The sequence below is a fragment of the Phaethon aethereus genome (genome assembly GCF_964289735.1).
Source record: "Phaethon aethereus genome assembly, chromosome: 8".
In the NCBI taxonomy this organism is placed as follows: Eukaryota; Metazoa; Chordata; class Aves; order Phaethontiformes; family Phaethontidae; genus Phaethon; species Phaethon aethereus.
This window is the reverse complement of record NC_138584.1, coordinates 28,792,374-28,814,216: the sequence shown is the minus strand read 5'-3', so window position 1 is coordinate 28,814,216 and position 21,843 is coordinate 28,792,374. Positions and strand designations below refer to the sequence as shown.

The following is a 21,843-nucleotide window of genomic DNA, read 5'->3' as shown; positions in this document are numbered from 1 at the left end:
TCAAAGTTTAGCTTTGCCTGGCTCAAGTTGTAGATTCTGAAGTTTCATTGCCATGCCCATGTTCCCAGAAATCTTCAACTTGCCTTGAAAGAATGCCTAAAAAGAAAGAAAGATGGTATGAAATGCAATACAACATATTATCACAAAATGCACCCCTCCCAAAAGTTATGGACTATTATATACGTGCAGGTCCTGGACTACACTTTTATAATTCCAACAGTCCTAGCAGGTATCTTACATTCATCAACAAATATATTTTCTGACACTAGAAGGAAGAATAGTAAATGGAAGAAGTTGTATGCTTATTATATTTGTGATACCTAAAGAGAATAAACTTGGTATTGTGTGTTCCTTGCAGTACCATAGCAATGGAACTGTATACAAAGCAGGGTAGAATACCCAATGTTTTGGTAATGACAGTTCATAGAATAAAAGTTCACTATTTCATTTGAAGACTATAAAGCAATAATGTACAGTAGATGCCACAACTGATTTCTTACTGAAATTCCTACAGCCATTACTGGTTTTGTTACCAGTGAATTCAATTTTACAAACCTAGTTTGTGAAGCAGACACATTGGAGATATGGGTTTTTTCCTCCAGACCTTGTAAAAAGATGAACTGCATCCAAATTCTAGATGTAAAACTGTAATCGCTTCTGAATTTCCTACATGTACATTTCAGCATTTCTATAATGTGTTTTACCTTCAAACTTCTTCTGGTTTGTGAAAATTCTTATTTATCCTGTGATTACCAGACCAAAAACTTAAAAGAATGTTACCCAGAGCGTTTCAAATTTAGAAGTACAGAACATCAACTTAAATGTCCGGTTTACTTGTACACTACAGTTGCTTTTGACACAGTGAGGAATAAAAACCGAAACAGTCACAGGCATTCAGTGGATGCTCACCTTAATTTCCATTCTTCAGCATCAGGATTACTCTTTACGCTAATGCCAGCTATGAGCATAAAGCCCTCCCAACAGAGGGCCAACATTCCTCCTTTCTCAAGTCACACTACAAACACTACTTGTCCCCTCTTCTCTGCAAACCAAGCACTATTATACTCCCTTCTTGGTTACCTACAGGATGTCTGAGATAATATATACCAGTTCAGAAAAGTAGATACTGTCTTTCTTGATTAATCTTTCTTTGGCCAATTTGTTCAGAGAAAGTCAAGAATTGTCATTTTTCAGATCAGCCATGGCAGTTTTGGAGGAGGGGATTTATTTAAATGATTTCAACTTAAACACGCTCAAAACAAACAGACAGTCCTCTTATTATCTCATCTTTCCTATACTTACTGTCTGAGGATTCATTTTGCCAGTCATGAGAGCTAACAGATCAGTGTCAGCCATTGTAATTGTACAATCCGCCTTCTTATCTGTAAGATAGAGTTGACTATGAAGATTCAAACTGAGAGATGAAACAGTAATAGAAGCTGCAACTCCATGAAGAATCTGTTGATACTACAAGTTAGCAAAATGGTACCTGAAGTACATACAAATAAGGGCCATTATAAAAATATCAGCAAGAGATCATCCAATAGCCAACAGGCATCTGTGCCACCTTGTAGCACAGACCATCCCAACACTGAAGAAAGATGGACCTTTCAAAAGGTGCTAAGCAAATTCAGTCCTTGAAAAGAAATAATAAACTGCTTGTAATCAGACAGGATGTTAATTGCAAGCATTGACAATCGTCTTAAGTTTTATCAAGCTTGAATTTGCTAGTATTCAGAGTTGATCTTAATAAATGTGTTTTGCCCTGTGACACTCTCTGAAGATAATCATCACTGAAATGTCAGGCATTTCCTGCCCTCTCCTTCAATGGGAACAACATGCGCATTCTAAAAGTGCTCATTTGATTTAATTCAAATCCAGAAGTTTTTTGGATCTTTTTACCAGAAATAAGCTGGAAAGTTATCTTGATAAGCTCTGACAGAAATGTTAATACATATATCAAAAGGCACAGCTCTTTTGCTACATTCATCTCATTATTAAACTTAACTCTTTGATAAAATGTTGTCCATACAACAGAAAATGGTGCTTTTCTTTTTATAAGATAGAAGTTAGATCAATGAATTCTGAATGAAATCCCCTGTCACGTTTTTAATTACAAGCTTTATGATGCAGGTTCATGGATATATGAGATTCTGAGGACAGACTCAGAGTCTTTGGCTTTTTATTTACATTACTAGGATGCATGACTTCAGATATGACACAAGACATTTTCATGGCAAAGGTACAAATCCTTTTTTTCCAATACTTTTATGGGGTTCACCACCACCACTCAAAATGAGTCTTATTTATGCCTGCCTTTTTAAAAATGGAACTTGAAGTTTACATCAGCTGGTACAGTATTGAAATCAATCAAGTTTTATTGCTTAACTATCTGCAGAGGAGAAGTAACTTGACAAGATAGACCAGCTTACCGCCCACCAGTGTTTCCAACAAAGCAACTGAAGATATAGCTACAAATTACATTTCTGGCCCAAATTTTAAGAGGTGAGAACAAGAAAAGCCCTAAGGTGTTTTTTTTGTTTGTTTTTTTTTTTTAATTCTGATTCCTGTAAAAGTCATATGACAGATCTGTCTGGAACCTCTAAGAAAACATGCAGTTATCTAGACAGAATTCAGAGTAGAAGACATTTAATTCTTGGTCCAAAACATCATGGATTAAAACTGTCAGTAATAAGAAAAGTTTAAAATTAAGGCAGCTCTACGCCATTTATGCTCAAGGTCACTATTAGCTTAAACAGAATATGAACTTCTATTCTCTTCATCAGTTTTATGTGTTTTCTGCAACGACATAATAAAATAGCACTAACCTGAATTAACTGCCACAGAGCCTTTACCATTTTTCACATCTACTATCCAAGTTGCTTCTTTCCCACCGGGACCATCTTTTATTTTGAAGGCAAAGACTCCACCAATTTTCTTGACAAATTGCTCTCCTTCCTGTAATGACCATGTAATGTGCAAATTATTCATTTACTTCAAAGTAATTTTAAAATAGTTTGAGTTAAACATAAAGTAATTGTAAAACCTTTACCCTTTCTACTCACATAGAAATACCTATTTCCCTCTATTAGGCTTCATTTAAACAACCATTTAACACCCACCCCCCCAAACCTACAGGCTATAATTTTATAATTATAAATTTATTAAAAATCTATGAACTAAGAAGAATGATCACTGTCCTAACAGTCTTGTCTTAATGCAAGGCTGACAAAATGTGATTTCTTCTAATCACACTTACAAAGCAAGCAACAAACACAAACTTGAAGTTTCTTGTGTTAGTTAGCAAGCTCCTCGCATACAATCTAAACTTGCCTTTACTGAAACCCTTATGAGATAGGAACTATCTGAAAAAAAATAATTTAAAATCATGGCACAGCACAGAAAGATTTCTGACATAGTAAAATTCAAAGCTGTAACATTTGTTTCAATGAGCAGTACTGAGGAAGTGACTGATGCTACTATATTCCCATCAGGTTTCACACGGGTACTGTCATAAATTAAAATCCTGTTGTAGGTAGAGGAAGTATTCAAATACCTCTTGGAGCTTCTTTTCAATCTCTTTGAAAACCAGATGTGACTTAAATCCATCAACAGCTGCACTGAGAGGCACAGCCGCAATACGGCCGGTGCTGAAATGAAAAACCCATTCATTTACATACCTTTAATCACATTTACATAATCTTCAAATTATCATGAACAGGCCTACCACCAGCGAGAACAGACACACTGAAACACTTCTGCAGTATAGAGCAACTATATGATATCAAAGTGAAGCCTAGTCTCTGCTGGGCTTGACAGCTTGAATTACAATCACTTCAAGTATCTAGACATTTTTGCATGTATGGACAGAACACTGATTTTATAATCAAAGTAATCTTGTTAAGATAAATCAGCAAACACTATTGCCACACCTTGCGTGAAGAGAGAGCAGCACATGCACCATCTCAGAGAACTACCTTTTTTTTTTTTTGGCAAAACAAATTCCCTTACAAAATGGCTCCAAAAGTTTAGTTGTTGCACTTCCAGAAGGGGTCCTAGTTTCTGCCATGTTGCTTAACAACAATTTCTAGTAAAAATAATTTCTAGCTTGTATTTACAGTAGAAGCTATGAAGGCTCACCAACCCACTACAACAAATATGTAGAAAAAAATACTCTCAAACAAGAAGTCTTTTTTTTTTTTTGAAAAGAGCAAGACTTAATGTTTCTAAACTTGCTTTGAGTATCTCCTTTGAAACAAAGGCTGACATTTGAAGTAATCAGTTAATTACAACTTTGTTTTGTTTTCCTAAGTGTATTTTAAAAATGAACTGGCTACATTAAAAGCCAATTATTTTGGGTTTTGCACATATGGAAAGAGCTTCATCCTTACAGATCATCATGCACTAATGTACTTTCCACTTTCCCACTGAGAGCTCTCCTTCTGGGTTGAATGTTATATCAGAGAGCTTCTGCCTCTTTGCAGGGTACTTCTTGTATCTTTTCAATAGGCTGTCATCAAACGTAATGCTGAGACTTCCTGCTCCAGCTCATATAAAACCATTCATTCATGGAATTGCAATACTGTTTGCCCTTTTCCCTCCCAATTCATGTGGGCCTTAACAGTCACAAGAGGTACTAATCTTTATTCCCAGTTCTCTGAAGTAGTCTTCCTGCATGGCCTGACAGCAGCATTCTGCGGAGGAACCCAGAGCCGAAGTAAATATAGAGATGTCCAAAGAAATGGCAATTCAATCAGCAGGAAAAACAAGTTTGTAATTATTACCATCTCTTGGCAGCAGTATTCAAAACTGTGGTCAGGTTTGATACTAATGAAGTAACAGAATCACTTAAGAATATGTTGCTAGAATTTATTTGTATGGTGCTAACACTACCCTATAGATGTTTACTAGGGTGGCAATAGTAGGGACTGTGTCAACTGAAGACGACACATCAATTTTGCTAATAAACCAAGGCTATACTAACAGGAGGTAAAACTGTAAGGTGTCAAAAAATAGCAGAACTGTTTTAAAGACCAGTCCAACATGGATCAAGTCCTGCTGTCATTTACCTTGATCTACATTCTTGGCAGCTATTACTAAAGCCACCAATTACAGGTTAGATCTGAATCCAATGATTAAGTCTACATGCACTGCTGTAGGAAAAATGGTATGAAGTGTCTTCATAAATATGAAATGCCACCACCTTTCCCTTTATTACACAATACACAACATCATTCAATTAAATAAGTGGTGTCTGAACAGATTAGCTGCACTGTTTCATTTCAAAGTCTGATATACGTTAGTGCAATTCCTTGTATCGGCTATCTCCCACACACAAAGCGTTTGGGAGAACTAAACGTTTTTAAGCTTCTCTAGTATCTAGCATTGCTAAGATTTCTCTGCTTTGCGATGTGCCTAAGAAAGAATTAAACAAATTCTCAATACCAATGAAGGTGAAGTGAATTATAGGAAATTTGACTTAATTTCTTCAGGAGAAACATTATCTATACATGCAAAGCTTTTCCTAACAGGAAAAATTACAGTATTTTTAAAGACAAAAGCTCAAAGGAATGGAAAATAGTATATTCCCTACAACAGTCTTCCCCTCATTTAAAACTGAGTACCAACACCCACTGCCAAGTTTTGTGAGCGTGTCTGAAGAGAATCCATGGGAAGACATGTTTTTTTCCTGTATCACACCTATTTTCTCATATGGTCTAACCTCTTACAGATTACAGAAGCGGTAAGATTATCACTTCTGACACTGTACTACAAAAAAACTACTCCTGCAGCCCTTCAAAGTTCAATTGCTTCTCTCATTACCTCTTCCACGGATTACACTGTCACCTGAATTGTACACGTCTAGCAAAAACAGACATTAAAAATATGAGTTGGGAAGGGAATATTTCTTTCTGGAAGTCCACCACATGATAAATTTTACTGTTTGTAGATTTTTAGAGCAAATATAAGTATGATATACTTATAGATAAGTATAATAATAAGTATATATAATACTTGATGCCAAGTATCAATCTTTAAAACCAAAGCCATAGTACCCACAAAAAGTAGCTCAATCTTTCTAAGTGAGGTTGAAAGTGAAAACGTAGAGGGAACTCTGTATTAAAAAAGTCTCTCCTAAAATTCTGGTATATTTACACATTTTAAGTATTTTCTCTCAATTCCCGGCCATCCTAGGATAGAACTACAGCAGATTTCAAGACAGCTTCACAGCAGGGTTCTCCTCTCACTCTGAGGTATGCTACAATTGCAAGGGCAAATTCTTTACCCAGGACTGGACAAGTAACATGCCTGTATTCTAACAAGTACTTAGAATACCACATGTAACACATACAGCTGAAAGGAATTCTTCACGAAACCAAACTAGTAACAATTTTAGCAGTGAAAGCAGCAAGTATCTCTATTCTCATGTATGTCTTGCTGTTTTTGGCAAGTCCCTAGTTTCAGTTAATTCAATGTGGCCTGTTTTGCTCTTGGAAGGATTTTTTGTTTTGTTGGCTTTTTACCTCTAAACATGAGACCTTTCCTTAGAGGAAATCATGTGAGCCATTTTTATGGGCCAGTTTGTTCTTTTCAGTAACTTATAACTCACAGTGCATATTGTCTATCAGGAGTAAGATGTTGTGTAAGTTATGATCTATATATACACCTGCAGTGCTGTAGGTACACAACAGTTCCAACTGTTGAGGAAGTTTTAGTTTACAGTGCAATTTATCTTTGGCACAGAAACAAACAGTAATTCTAGAAAAAATAAATTTTGGTATTGAAACACAAAGATATGGGAGCACAGTCAATACAAAGTGAGCTTAGATTACACCACTACTGAAACCATACTTAAAGTTTCCAACGACAGCATAACCAATACCTGTACACGAATACTGAACGAGCATTTTCATTCAGCAGTGCACTTTCTTGTGCTCTACAGTGATACAGACTGAAAAAGTGACTATTTTGTAAGGTCTTTCAGTACACACGGTGCTTTTTTTTTCCTCCTCAAGAAGTCAGCTACACGCACAGGGCAGACCCTCAACTGCCCCACAGCTGCTTCTCCCAGAGCGTTACGCAGTGGAATCGGACCATCTCGTCTCGACTGAGCGCTGTGGGCAGCCACAGCCTCGCGGGGCTCTCACCTGCCGGCTCCGGGGAAGCCCATGCCGTAGAGTGTCACCACCACGGCCCCGCCGAGGCCCAGGTTATGCTGCAGCGCGACCTTTGCCCCGGGGACCTGCCTCCTCCCGGCCAGACCGCGCAGCTGCCAGCAGAGTTCGGCGCACTGCGCCAGGCCTGAAAAATCGAGCACAGAGCGCATGGGCCCGGGCCAGCCCGGCGTGGGGAGGGGGCAACAAGGAACCGCCCCACGTGCCTCCACTGACCGGATCCCCCGCGCCCTGCCCTCCTGGAACATGACACGGGTTAACAGAAGGGGATTTAAAATTAAATGCGCAAGCTTTGCTCTCCGCGCCAGCTGTAAAGACGGCCGGTTTAGCGCAGGTCCAGAAAAGACACTGTGGGGAAGTCACAGAAAAACTGGTCATGACAGAAGCGATCCACGCTCTTGAGTACGTGCAACTTTGAAACTCAAAGGTACCCGTTTTTCACATTTCTACAAGAACTGCATAGAGAGAAGCTAGACAAAGCTATTGCCTAAGAGGTCACGTGGTGGGACATACAGTGTGAGCTATCCTAAAAAAACTCCAAAGGCCCTTATCAAACAGACAACTCAGGATCGACTTTTGAACCTCCAAGACACAAATACATGACAAGCATAAGCATATTAAAGTAGTTTTATGTGCTACGGCATCTTTATAGCAATGCTGTAATAGCTACTGAAGACACCTCAGAAGCATTAGTATAGCTCACCTCTCCACATCGACACTTACCTCAGAGTGGAAACCTGAATTCAACATTAGTTTGCTAAATCTAACAAACACAGAAATACAACCAAAGATCTTCTGGAAAACCGTTTTTTTTCTTCTTTGCAATACAAATGCCTACTATTAAAAATGCTCATAAGAAGTATGTATTATACTACAAGAGAAGAAAAAGCCCTAGAATACACAACTGAATTGTAATTAAAATTAGTGCTGGGCGTAGCTGGTTAAATGAAGTAAGGAATATGTTACAAGCATATTCCATAAACTTCCTTTCCTAATAAGATATTAAGTGAATATATGCAATAGGATTTGAGAAAGTTAATTCTTGACAGCTCAGATACCTAGAAATAACTTTTCTTGGGAAGCCCAAAATGAAGGTGAATCCCTTTTCATTATTGCCCTGATTTTCAGATTACATTTACCCTCAGTCTCCCCCTACTATTCCATCAGCTATTTCTGCAATTATGATCCAGTTCCACGGCACGCACATTTCTTCCTCCCTCCATCACCCACAGACCTCCACCCCTTCTTCTCCCTTCCCCTAGACAACTCTGTAGGCCCTTGGGCAAGGTCGAGGAGGAATCTGTATTTTATGCACCGAATTTTACGCATTGCCAAGTGAAACATTACCAAGAGGATGAGTAAGAAGTTTTATAATTCTGGTCATAGATGAGAATTAACAGATTTCATTTACACTCCCTCAGCCTCAAGGACAGAATGTGTACCATGGTACATCCTGCCCTAGAATGGTTTAGAAACTTAAGATGACTGATATGACCCCTGATTAGCATATAGGAAGCCTCAAGACTGTTTTATAGTGAAATTAAGCTGACAGTTTGTAGACATGTAATTTTGTGCATTTTAATTACTCTTCCCCCCCATCCTTTGGCAATAGAGAGTCATGAATACCAGTAATCACCTCTACATTTATCACTGCACAACTGACAAAAATTTAACACATACCAAGCAATGTAATACTCTCATCCTGTTACAGATACCCGCAGTCTTATTTACCTGGAATGTTTTTCTTTCAAAGTTTCCTAATACTTTCCCCCCTACACTAACTGCAGGTTATCTAGCTGTTACAGCTGTTTAGATTAAGGTTTGTTGTTTTACAACATTTCCTCTTCTCCAGTTTTCTGACAACTTCTCATTTACAAATAAGGAAGGTGAATTATCATCACAAATCCAAACACATTTTATCCAAAAGCCATCTCATTTGGAAACATGTGTAGCAGTTTAAAGAAAACAAAAAGCAAAACAAAAAAAAGTAAAACCTATGTTGCTGGGAAATGGTGACTAACTGAGCTTCTGTTGTAAACATCAGATAAATATTTTGACATCCAAGGCTCAACAGAAATAGCTTTTATTACAGCTAACAAGTGTACAGTCTATTCAGATGCAGTAAAAACCTCCAAAATCTGAATTTTAAAGCATGACAACATACAAAAATAGTTATTCAAACTATGTTCATCAGAAGTTGCGCTATTAAGCATTATTCAGAAAAGACGTTAAGCTGTTTTCCAGGTTGCTTTAACAACAAAAGAAAAAGTAGCACCATAACATTAAATAAGTGCTAATGATCAAATTCACACTCCAACTCTCTTGGTTTGAGCAATGTTGCACAGTCAACCTGCCCTAATGCTTGCCATTAGTTGGAAATGAGAATCAACTCCAGAGCTTCCTTCTAGTCTTAGGAAGCCCTCATTGTTTCATACAGACAAATACACGTGGGAAGCATCTGCCTGCTCAAGCGCCGTATCTCGTATCTAACTGGCATGACTAAATGAAATAGTTGTTTGCATACCTGTAGCACCAAGTGGATGTCCCTTTGAAATCAAGCCACCACTAGGATTAATAACCCATTTTCCTCCATAAGTATTGTCTCCTCTGTCAATCAGGTCACATGCTCTTCCTATAAAACAGGAAGTTTCAATTCTATTGTCACTTACCAAAGATGCTGCATGTCAGTCAAAACCTAGGAAACAGTACACCACAGATTCTACAAAGAGCAAATTGAAATTAGCCAAACTACATAAACAAGATTTGCTTATACTACTGAAGAAAGCAGAACATGGAAAAGTAGTAAAAAGGCTATTGTTTGATACAAAAACTTTTTAAGATTTGCTGTTTTGTTTATATAAACTGTTAGGATATAACCAATACAATGAAGCTGTTCATTATTTTATCAATGAAACTGCATTATGTTTTTTGTAAAAGAGGGGTTAGTACTAATTTGTGACCCCCAGAACATGAGGGTCCTGGTGAACACCAAGTTGAACATAAGCCCTTGCCACAAAGGCGGCTACAAGTACTCTGGGCTGCATTAAGACATTAAGATAGTAAATAAAACCACTCGTAAGACTAATGCTTAAAATTGCTTAACTTTCCAGGCTATAGTTCCCATGCCTTCAGCAGACAGTTCTCCCCTTTAACCAGTCCCTGACTCCTTTATTCTTGTACCAGCTTCCTCAGCCTACATCACTAAGGTCAAAGGCTAAAAAAAATCTGCCACATTTCCTGTATTTATAACTTAACTTCTGCCATTAATTGAGAATAGCAGTTTCGTCTTGCACATCTAAATCCACAATGTGGTTTATGCCATTTCACTAATCTCTATGTCTAATTAATCTAATAAGATTAATCCAACATAAGTTTCACATACTATTAAGGTCAGACTGACTGAAAGGTGGTGAGAATTGTACTATTATATTACCATACATGAGACTTATTGGTCAAATAGACAAGTACCATCAGGATTCTTCTGTATCTTTGAATAAAGTAATGAAGCTTAAAAGCTTAATGTACCTAATTAAATCATGTCAAACATTTAACATTTTTACTGCAGATACCATAAAAACACAGAAAAGACAGTAAAAAGCAAGCAAAGGCAAATATTTGAAGACCTACACACACATAAAAAGTCTTCCTGAAGATCTATAAACTTCTCTGTTTCAGTGAGAAAGCTTAGAATTAATACAATACACCATCTAGTGATAGAGTATGATATTTCCTCAAAATTAGTTAAAAACAAACTAGAGAAAGATTACATCAGATTATTATTTATGCAAAGAAAATACATTTAGAGTTTAAATATATCAAATACTGAAGTAGCATTTTAATGCATTGTTTATTTGAAATCAAATAAAAAACCTCTTAAGTTGAAAATTTTAATGGTTTGACTTACATTCATAGAACTAAACTCCACTGCCATTTAACCTGTTGTAAATCCACTCACTTCAATGAAATTAAACTAATCTGGACAGATTGTGCAACTGTTACACAGTTGACTTTAGAGGCATGTTCACAACTTGCCAACAACTCTGTATTTTCAAAGGCAAAGATGTTTCAAGATTTTTAAAAAAAGTTGTATCAAAGATAAGTAACTTGGTAAGGCGCTCTATAGGTAATTCTTGGATCACAAGAGTCCTTGATCTCCTTGCTTTGCTTGCTTAAAAGAGCCACCCTGCACAAGCTAGCCGTATAATTTCCTGTAGTTGTCCAACACTTTAATTTGCCTTGCATATTTCTTCAGAAAACACATTACCATGCTCATTTGCTAAACTAGTTCTACAGTTTGCAGGTTTTCCTTGTGTTACTACAGTGGTAACTTGCTTTTCCCTCTTATGAGGTTAGCTAGTAAGACTTTCAAATATAGAAGATCTGTCCAGTAGACAACTCAAAGTTCTAATTATATGAACAGATTAAAGGTATTTTTAATGCTTTCCATTTTAATTAAAAGATTATCTCCATTTATGCTATTACCTTCTGGACAGAGACCGAGAGCTTCATAGGTAATGAACTCATTAACTGAGAAACAGTCATGAAGTTCGATTACATCAACATCTGTAGGCTTCAGGCCTGCTTTTTCAAAACACTTTTCTGCAGCTTTTTTAGTCATATCATAGCCAACCTGCAACAATAACAAATTGTACGTTAAAATATAATTAAGGAAACATAGCTAGGAACTTCATTTCTACACTTAATTTTAAACTTACTTCTATATATGTGAAAGTAACCTGTAGGAGGTAGCACTCTAATTTATTTTAATACATCACATATTACAGCATTTAATATTCATACAGTATGAATAGTATAGAAAGAAATAATACATTCTAAGTCTCATTGTTGGTATGTGGAAACTTTTCTGGAGAATATCCTCTATTTTCTCAATGTTGCTCACAAGCCAAATCGCTCTATTTTATGACTCAGACTAACAACCTTGAAACAGATCTTCAAACTGTCTTGCTACCTTTTTCTATCAGCCATCCGACCAGAATTGTATCTGAAACCAAAACAGAACATGACTAGAGTAAAAACTATTGGATATTCTAATGGTTTGACTTACATCCAATTATTTTAGTCAATTTGCAGTGGGATCCGAATTTTGCAGTTCAGGTCTTCCCCTTCATTCTACTTACACAAGTAATCATGACTATACCCGACAGGTTATTTCAGCTTCAGTTATTACACAGACATAAATAAAACGGTTTTAAGTTTCATTACTCTTATAAACAGAAAAATTAAATAAATGTGTTTCTTGCTGTTCAAATTGTTCAAAAAGTAGCTTTAAATAATTTATTAAAAACTAGGTTTTTGATAGCCTGTTTATAAATTCCTTACTGTTACTCCACAGCCATACTCTTTTCTTATTCCACCTGCCCAAATTAAATTACTTTTATGTTCACCACAAAGTATAATTGTTTGCTTACTGACATAAAAATGCTTACAGTATCATTAGGACTTGCAGGTACTGAAAAAAAAAAAACCCACCTAAGGAGTACCAGGGAATGCAGAATTGTAAACCTACCATTTTCATGCAACTGTTTTCTTCAAATGTGCTTGGATAATCAGTGGCCATCACCTGGGCTAGAATTTCTACAGCTTTTGGCTGCAACTTACACCTTTTTACAAACTCCTCACTAGCCAAAATTGCAGCTGCGGCACCATTTGATGTCGGACTGATTGAAAGAAAAATAATGATGTCATCATTCTAAATTAGTAATGTCAATCTTTCATGGAACTATCTTTTAGTACAAACCAAAAATCAAAAAGGACAAATGAAAAGCCACTTTCTTTGGCTGATGCCACTGAAATGATAAATTCCATCAGCGTTTGCTGGACACTTTCAGTAATATTTGTAACAGACATTTGAAATGCATAACATCAAGATAGAAATGCAGCATTAAGGTTTTTCAATTTAGAAAAAAATCAAAGCTTCTGCTTGGCTATAAACATTGTTAACAACAAGTCTTTCAGGAGTGTATAGGAAAGGCCGAAGACAACGCTTAACAGCAACGGATGCACATTGGTAAAAGATGCAGAATGACATGAGAGCCCCAAAGTACAAAACGTATTTCAGCTTACTGTATTATACTGTGAACAAGTATCTACATAGTGTTTGGTCAAGACAGAGATTCCACATTTGTTTCATTGATATGAAGTTTTACTTAAAATAATCTGTAAATTTTAATTTACACGCGAACAGACTTTTATTTAAATACATGTCCTACCATATTTGTCTTAACATCAAGATTTATTTCACAATGCTAAGTCTTCTCCTTACCAACACTGTAAGACAGTCAAGAAATCAAAAATTTTGCGAGAATGCAGAACTTCATCTAATGTGTACTCCTTTTGAAACTGGGAATACCTAAGAAAAACATACAGATGCCATCTTAGTTTTAGCACAGTCCTTAGCAGTAGCCATACTAATATCAAACTATTAGCAATTTTTACAAAGTATAAGGCACAGGATATAGAATTTATGCTGGGTATAATTCTCATTGCATAATAAAGAATATACTCTGTAAAGTATTTCTAAAAATAATAGTTTTGCATTAATCTTTTAACAGCAACGTATGTTTAATATAGAGGTAGAGTACATTACTCACGGGTTGTTAGTTGAATGGCTATGATTCTTCCATGCAATTTTTGCAAAATATTCTGGATTTGTCCCTGGAAGGGGAAATAATGTTGTGTTGAAATACTTTGTTTACCCAAACAGTACTACCTAGCATTTTAAATACCATGTCATGAGAATTTGACCTTTACAAGCATCTTTACAAGAGACTCATTGTTACCAAGGCTTTCCTTAGAACTCAACTTAGGTCTAAGAATTAGATAAAGACTACTAAACACGGCTGAGTTTTAGCTAACAGAACATCCTACTTGGATATTTTACATCAACACAATAGTACAGAAAATAAGTGCATTTTATTTGAGGTATTATTAAATTACTGAAACTTGAATGCTTATTTTCCTATCAGTGCACAACAGCTGCAGTGAAATATTGGAGTCTAAGTCTAAAATTTTTCCATATACTAGTCTAAAACTACGTGCAAATAAAAGATACTCAGCAGGCCAGCCAGTTGCCTTGGAGCCAACTCCCTTGTCTGGTGAGGGGGTAAGAACAGCAGTGGCAGCAGTCTAGTACTATATATCGAATCAAATACCTGAAAGCTTTTATCAAACACTTCAGTCCCAAGCATATCTACCCATCCTAAGACACAAGGAAAAAATGCAGGAAGTTATGCAACCTTATGGCCCAGACCTTACAGAAGCACAAACCATACCAGTAGCATGATTACCAGACACCCTGTATCACAGCCTTAATTTTGTCTCCTGATGGTTTTGTTTGCCTACACATCAACAACTTTTCTGAAGATAACTCTTTATCCAAATGTATTCCTGTATGTGTTAGCTGCAGATGTTGCAGTTGTAGTACTTGGGTAAAAGAAAGGACACTAAATGCTATAATGTTTTAAAAATTAAATCCTAATATATATATAGGTTTTTTAATCACTTCATTAAAAGAGGACAATGAAAAAAATGTATTTTAGCATACCATATTTCTCCATATGTTCTTTGCCAGCATTTGCAAACATCTGAGGTGCTACTGGAGAATTTGCTAAGCCGTATTTATTTATCATAATTTCCAAATGTTTGTCAATTGGGTTAGTTCTGTCTGAAAACTAAAAAAGAGAGAAATAGTTATAAAGCAAGTCATAATTTCCTTTTCTTTACACATCACCATGAAAGTGGCATGGATTTCAAGCAAAATAGAGGTTTTCCAGATATTTTAAGAATTCCACTGGACAGTATGTTGCACTTCAGTAACATGTTTTGAAGCATTCATAATTTCCCAACTATAAGAAAGAGTAAATAAGCAGCAAAGGCTTAATATTATAATCCTTGCACTGATTCATGGCAAGGAACACCCCTATGTGATTTCTATCACAGGCACTATTTTTAGCAGATGACTCCAGGTATTTTCCACCTCAGCTTAAAATCCTATAGTTAACATAGTTCCAAGTTATAAAATTAATATTGTATTAGTATTTTCAATGAAGCGTAGACAAAACATTATAAAGCATGTTAAAGAGAACTCTTACTCATTTCAACGAGTTGTTAAATTTAACATTTCTCAAACTTCTGCATATATTATCAAATTTGGCAGTTTTGTAGTTAAACAACATATGGGCTCTAATATTGATTGCCATAAGGTGAAATAGAAACAAAAACTCCACACTTCTCCAGTAAAAATAAAGAAGAGACAAGAAAGAATGGTTTACAGAAGCCCTTAGTTTTTGGGAAAAGTGTGTAACTGGTCAACTGAGTGAGCATGAAGCCAAAAGCTAGAAGACCCAGAATCTTTCTTCAATTTGCTGTGTCATTTTGAGAAAGACACTTCAATTGCTCAATGCTTCAGTATCTGGTATTTTCATTTTTCCCTATTAACCCTGCTTTTAACGTATTCTTGGCCAAATAGTAAAAGCATGAATAGGTATGTATTATAACATCAATGCTAAAACATTCCATGCAAAATTTGTATATCATATCCACAGTCACAATCATAAAACTCATTAAAAGTTTCCATGGATCAAAATAATGGTTTATTTTGCAATCATCTACAGCAACATCTTAAAGGAACTGGTATTTATGAGAACATGTCTGAGAGAATGAGGAGGTGTATTTCATCTACAAATACAAGGAAACGTATAAAGTGTTCCAGACACTTACACCTGAAGCAAGGGATCCTTTTGCCATCCTCTCAAAGCCAAGTGCCAAAACACAATCTGCCAAACCTTAAAATAAAATTTGTGGCTATTTAAAACACAATGTAAATATAAATGACATTGTATATTAACAACAATTCCATTACAAGAAATAGACATAAACACCTACCAGCTGCTCTTCCTCCTTGCCTCATTTTTGACAGAGAGTCAAACTGGGATGAGAATGATACTGATACAAACATACTGATACTGAAGAATGAACCCCTGTTCACTACAGGGTTGGGTTTATTTTTAAATTGTTTGACAGCAATTATCTTAGATGACTAAGCACTTATGTCTCTACTACAAATACTAGAATAATCATACAGAATGTTACTATAGTTTTCTTTACAAAAACATCAGCATTTAAGTGCAAGAAAGTATTAAAGTCCACAAAGGAACCACAGAAACAAAAGGAAGCACTCATCTCTCAGTTCAAAGTATAGTCTGTCACAAGGCAGACTTCTGCTCCCTTCCAGAAATGCATTATTCAAACACTTGTGTTAACTTCAAGTTAAAAAAAAAGAAAAGAAAAAAAAAAGCTAAGCTCTTTAGCAGATTCTTCTCTCCTTTTCATCCTGCAGAGTCTAGTGTCTTGCAGTACTGTAATGCAACTTGTTCTGCACTACTCCGAACAATTCTTCCAGAAAAAAACTTAACTGGCTTATTACTTACTAGGTTCATACAGCTTATAATACAGGAAAGCACATTTATATCTATATATACCATCTTACTGCATCACAGGCATAGTCTCTTAGGTATAGACTCACACATAATGCTCTAGTTCGTAGTCATAGTCTCTCTTAAGTGCTTTGTCTTTTATTTGTCTATACAACTGACCAACCTTTACAGCTGAGCGAGGCAGAAAACACAATTTTGCCTATGAGGATAGGACATTTACAACTTGGAGTACTCATACATTCACTAGTTCTTTTCTTCATTCAAGTTATTTCTACAGAAATAGAGAATATGTATTACCCAGCCCCAGAGCAGAAACAACTTACCTCCTTGTACTAGCTGCCTGGCCACGAACAAAGCAGTTGATCCAGTAGCACAGTTGTTGTTAACATTAATGATAGGAATGCCAGTTAAACCCAAACCATGATAAATAGCCCGTTGTCCACAGGTTGAGTCACCTTTATAGAGAGACACAACATTAAAATAAGGTACATACTCAAACCTGACTAGCAAAAAGAAATCCCATCATGTGGATTGGCATGTGCAATGCTATAGACTGTGAACTTGAACTTCTGAACTGTCATCTTGAGTATGTCTCTCAAGTATCCACCGTACAAGAACCTGAGAAAGAAGATTAAAATCATCAGATTTTGAAAAACAGAAGTTTATTCTGCTTCTGTGATAACAGGCCGTGAAGGTAACTGCACTGGACAGAAATGTCTTACAGGTGTGGCTTGGAAACTGGCTACAGATACTACACCTGACAGACCCTACTTCAGTTGCCATAATACAGTCATTAATAGGCAAACAGGAAGAAAGTAAATAGAAAACTCTCTTTGGAATGGAAATAGATTTCCCTATGATAGAAATCTGATTTTGACTGTTTTGTGAAATACATCAGACATCTGTGGAGTGACAGGAAAAGGTTCAAACCAGTCATTTAACACCATCACCTCTCACTACAATAAGCAGCAACTGCAAGTTAAAAGCATCTGCTGAGAATGTCTGCTAAAATCTGTTAGAGGCTTGTGCTGGTTTTAGCTGGGCTAGAGTCAATTTTCTTCATAACAGCTATGTGTGTTTTGGATTTGTGCTGGAAACAGTGTTGATAGCACAGGGATGTTTCAGTTACTGCTGAACAGTGCTTACAGAGAGTCAAGGCCTTTTCTACTTCTCACCCCACCCCACCAGCGAGGAGGCTGAAGGTGCACAAGAAGTTGGGAGGGGACACGGCCGGGACAGCTGACCCCAACTGACCAAAGGGATATTCCAGGCCATATGACATCATGCTCAGCACAGAAAGCTGGGGGAAGAAGAAGGAAGGGGAGGACATTCAGAGCGATGGCGTTTGTCTTCCCAAGTAACAGGTACGTGTGATGGAGCCCTGCTCTCCTGGAGATGGCTGAACACCCGCCTGCCGATGGGAAGTGGTAAGTGAATTCCTTGTTTTGCTCTGCTTGCACGCATGGCTTTTGCTTTACTCATTAAACTGTCTTTATCTCAACCCACGAGTGGTCTCACTTTTACCCTTCCAATTCTCTCACCCATCCCACTGATGGGGAGTGTGTGAGCAGCTGTGTGGCACTTAATTGCTGGCTGGGGTTAAACCACAAGGGTTCTGCTGGTAATGAAGGCAGGGCAGCACTGTGATGTTATGTGAACAACTCAGTTTTGTCTACATCAGCTGTGAAGCATTAATCCAGAGCCATACTAATGCATATGCTCTCAATAATCTTATAAAGTACATAAGCCATGGTTATGTTTTACATATGCCCATAGGATTAAAATAGTTACGAATCTCTCACAGATTAGATCTCATCTATCACAGAGTTGAGTTCAAGCAGGTATCTCTTCTGTGCTCTTGGGCTGAAAGTGCAAGGACGCAGTAGATGCTTGATCCCTGTAATACCCCTAGCAAGTGTCTTCAACTCAAGAGCATTGCATAAACAAGCATATCCATTCTAGTGTACACAGAGCATCATGCAAAGAATAAAAGAATTTCAACTCTATTTCCATAAACATTTTAATACATAAGTCTTGCACCACTTGCATAAATATACCACACAATCTTGCTGAAAGAGCTACTTGTATAAAGCTCATTTGCAAGACACAATTTTATGGAAGTCTTTCCATACCTGTAACTAGAACTGTGCACTCCACAAATAAACAGACATAGATCTGTGATACCTAAAAATAATAATTTTTAAAATTTTTAAATTTTGAGACAGTTCTACAAACTGACACGATTAAATACTATAACCTGAAATTGGCGGGATGCCCCACATTTTATCCACACACATCTGCAAACGTCACAGACGTCACATCCCAATCAAATGGCATTACTTACCATAAACATAACCCACACATGCCTGCTCTACCGCTGAATAAGGAATCCCAGCATCAGCTAAAGCCTTCTGGCCTAAAAAAAAACAGTTGAAAAGTTGAAAAAAGTTTAAAAGGTGTAAAAGGTTAAAAAAAAAGCAGCTCTCTCATAACAAGCAAACCTAGCTTACTATATGTGATTCATGCATTCACAAACAAGAAGGAGAGAGCGCTATAAAAATTCTTTAATATATGATGCCAACTTAATATAGTCCTGCATCTTAATTCTCGTAAGGACAATTTTGCAGTATTTTGAGTTCTGAACAAGCTCCTTTATCTGAAAATTTCATGCAATCAATTCTGTTTTCATGCATAAAGGTTGTTTGTCCCAATGAAAGTATGTTTGAATAATATAGGTACGTATGAAATTATTTAAGCGTCCAATTCAATTTTAAGCTATCCTTTTGCCTTCAGTACTGGAAGGCAGTGAGTTGAACAGTTATGATTTTGTGAAAGTGTTCTCGTTTATCAATTTTAGATTAGCTTTTTATATGTATGTATTTACTGAACAATAGCTGTCTCTTCATATGTATAACAAAAAGATTAACTGTAAGACTTAAAATAAGTGTCAGCAATCAAACAAAATGCTTGCTTTATTATTAAATTACCTGCCTCCTTAGCCATGTCAGGATAATCAATGCTCTTCTCATTAGGCTTTGCAAACTGACAAGAAAAAAAAGAGGAGGAAAAAAAACCCAAACAAATCACAGTGAGGTTTAACACATCTTTTGCTCAAACTGATACCTTTAGAGGTTTTATATTTAACTTAGAAATCTGTTTGTGAACAATCAGTTTTACATAATGCAAACAATTTAATTTAATTGACCCAAAAGTACATGCACAAAATCTGCACAATTCCCAAGTTCTACTGCCAGATAGCCAAAACCAGAAAATAGTGTAATTTTGTGGAAGCTGATGATCATTTTTGCTCAGTCTTAAAGACACGACTTGTACAGAGACAGACGATAAACCTGTCCAAAGCCTGTGGGTGGGACAGAGAATAAAGTGTCATCTTCACCAATTCATTATAATAGATGATATAATCTTCACTAAGGCTTTGATAAATACTTCCCTTCCACTTTATTTTGTAATACTCCTACTTGTAACAAGAAAATGCTTGTTCTTTGTACAGAACTTAATTCTACATAAGCCTCCCTTTCCCAAGCCTTATTCCACTTTGTTACAAATCATATAATACATATGATATGTTAAACCACTGGAGTAGAGGTGGTATTTCTGTTTTCTTTGTATTATGACTCCTTCAAGTCCACCAACAAATACATGTTTTGCATTTTTACATCATTAACAAAAAGTGTCACTGATGAAAAAAAAATCCTCTATTTCTAGTTCTACAAATTATTTGACTTTAACTGTTAGTATATAAAAGTTAATTTGCTACCTCCTTATGCTTACCTCCCCAACTCCAGCCTTTTGCACACTTAGCTGTACTTTCTGTAGTGCCTCCTTTCCTTAATTTAGACAGAAAACCTTCATACTGAAGGTCATAAGAAAAATCAGTCAGTGAATTGACCATTGTGAGAGTCTGTACACATGATTGACATTACTTGGGCTAACAAAGAGTGAAAGAGAGTATTGACAATCTCTCAAATCACACTAAACTGGTAACTGAGATTGATCCACTTTTGAAAATGAAAGGCATGGTCTGTGGGACTGACAATTATACATACAGGAAACACAGATTGTTGTTTTGAGAAAGTGTACCAATTTTTAGCAGACATTACATCAAGATTAAAAAAGATAAAGGATACAATCCTATAACACTTGATAATAAAATGCTTAACATGTAATATGGTGTCTGACAAGTTTTAGTACTACTGTTCAAGCACATCACAACTGAGTTTTATGTGAGGTCCAGTAACTTCCAAAAACTACATCCTGTGATCCAGTCCAATGACCACAATTAACAGAATGAAGTCTTTTACCTTTTATTTCCTCCCATATCACATCACATGCAGCAACAACAGGTTATTTAAAAGGGGGGGTGGGTGGTGTCTGACTACTCTGGCAAATGTCAAAGTCGTCATCAAAGTTTCATCCACCGACATAAAAAGGGTTCCTTTAGCTTTTGCTGCTTTGCAAATGTGCCACACTGTGTGAACTCTGTGTCGGCAACGGCACGGCCAGGTACAGAGACGCATCAGGACGGCAGCTACAGGGGATCCGCCCCGCTGGCGCCCGTTCCCCAAGTTCCCATCGGCCCCCCGGCCCCCCAAAGAGAGGGGACGAGCCCTTGACCAGAGGTCGCAGTGCCACGGGGACACACTCTGGCCATTGTTAAGTCTGTTACATCGATCAGTTCAACGGAGCTTCGAAACGTTTAACTTGGCCGGTGGAGCCGTCCTGCCGAATACCAACCAAAGGTGAACTTTGCGCTTCCACCGCGGCCTGAGCGGCCGGCCCAGGCTGGCACCACAAGCCTCTCCTCCCTGCAAATGAGCTCCTGACACAGCAACCGTATTTTGTGAGGGGCCTTACGCCCTCCTGGGGAGGAAGCGCACGTCTCCCACAGCGGCGCTGCCGCCGCCTCGCGTCCCCCTCAGCCGCCGGCGGGGGAGGCGCCCACAAGGGCCGGCCGGAGGGGAGACGCCCCAGGAGCGCCGCCGAGGCAAGACCCGCTCGGGCCGACTCCCCCACCACCACGGGCGCCAAGTGTCGCTTTGCCCTCCCGCACGGCCTCGGCGCGCGGGCGGTGCCGGGGAGAGCGCAGGCCAGTGGCGCGGAGCTGGGCCGGCGCGGCGGACAGCCCCGTACCTTGGTCATACCAACGCCCACCACGAACACCCGGCGCTGCATGACGGCGGTGGTAGGCGCGT

General features: G+C 37.6%; 1 protein-coding gene across 1 annotated transcript; it reads right to left on the bottom strand.

Annotated features, from left to right (window-relative positions):
* Positions 1-21,823, bottom strand: SCP2 (sterol carrier protein 2; the record flags this gene model as incomplete). The annotated part of the gene is made up of 16 exons (XM_082002716.1): positions 1-96; positions 1,303-1,382; positions 2,829-2,958; positions 3,557-3,650; positions 7,149-7,302; positions 9,700-9,807; positions 11,658-11,805; positions 12,703-12,853; positions 13,459-13,545; positions 13,787-13,850; positions 14,740-14,866; positions 15,915-15,979; positions 16,954-17,085; positions 18,975-19,046; positions 19,618-19,672; positions 21,782-21,823. The coding sequence occupies 16 exons, from the start codon at positions 21,821-21,823 to the stop codon at positions 1-3; spliced, it is 1,605 nt and encodes a 534-aa protein (XP_081858842.1).
* Positions 21,824-21,843: the final 20 nt, after the last annotated feature.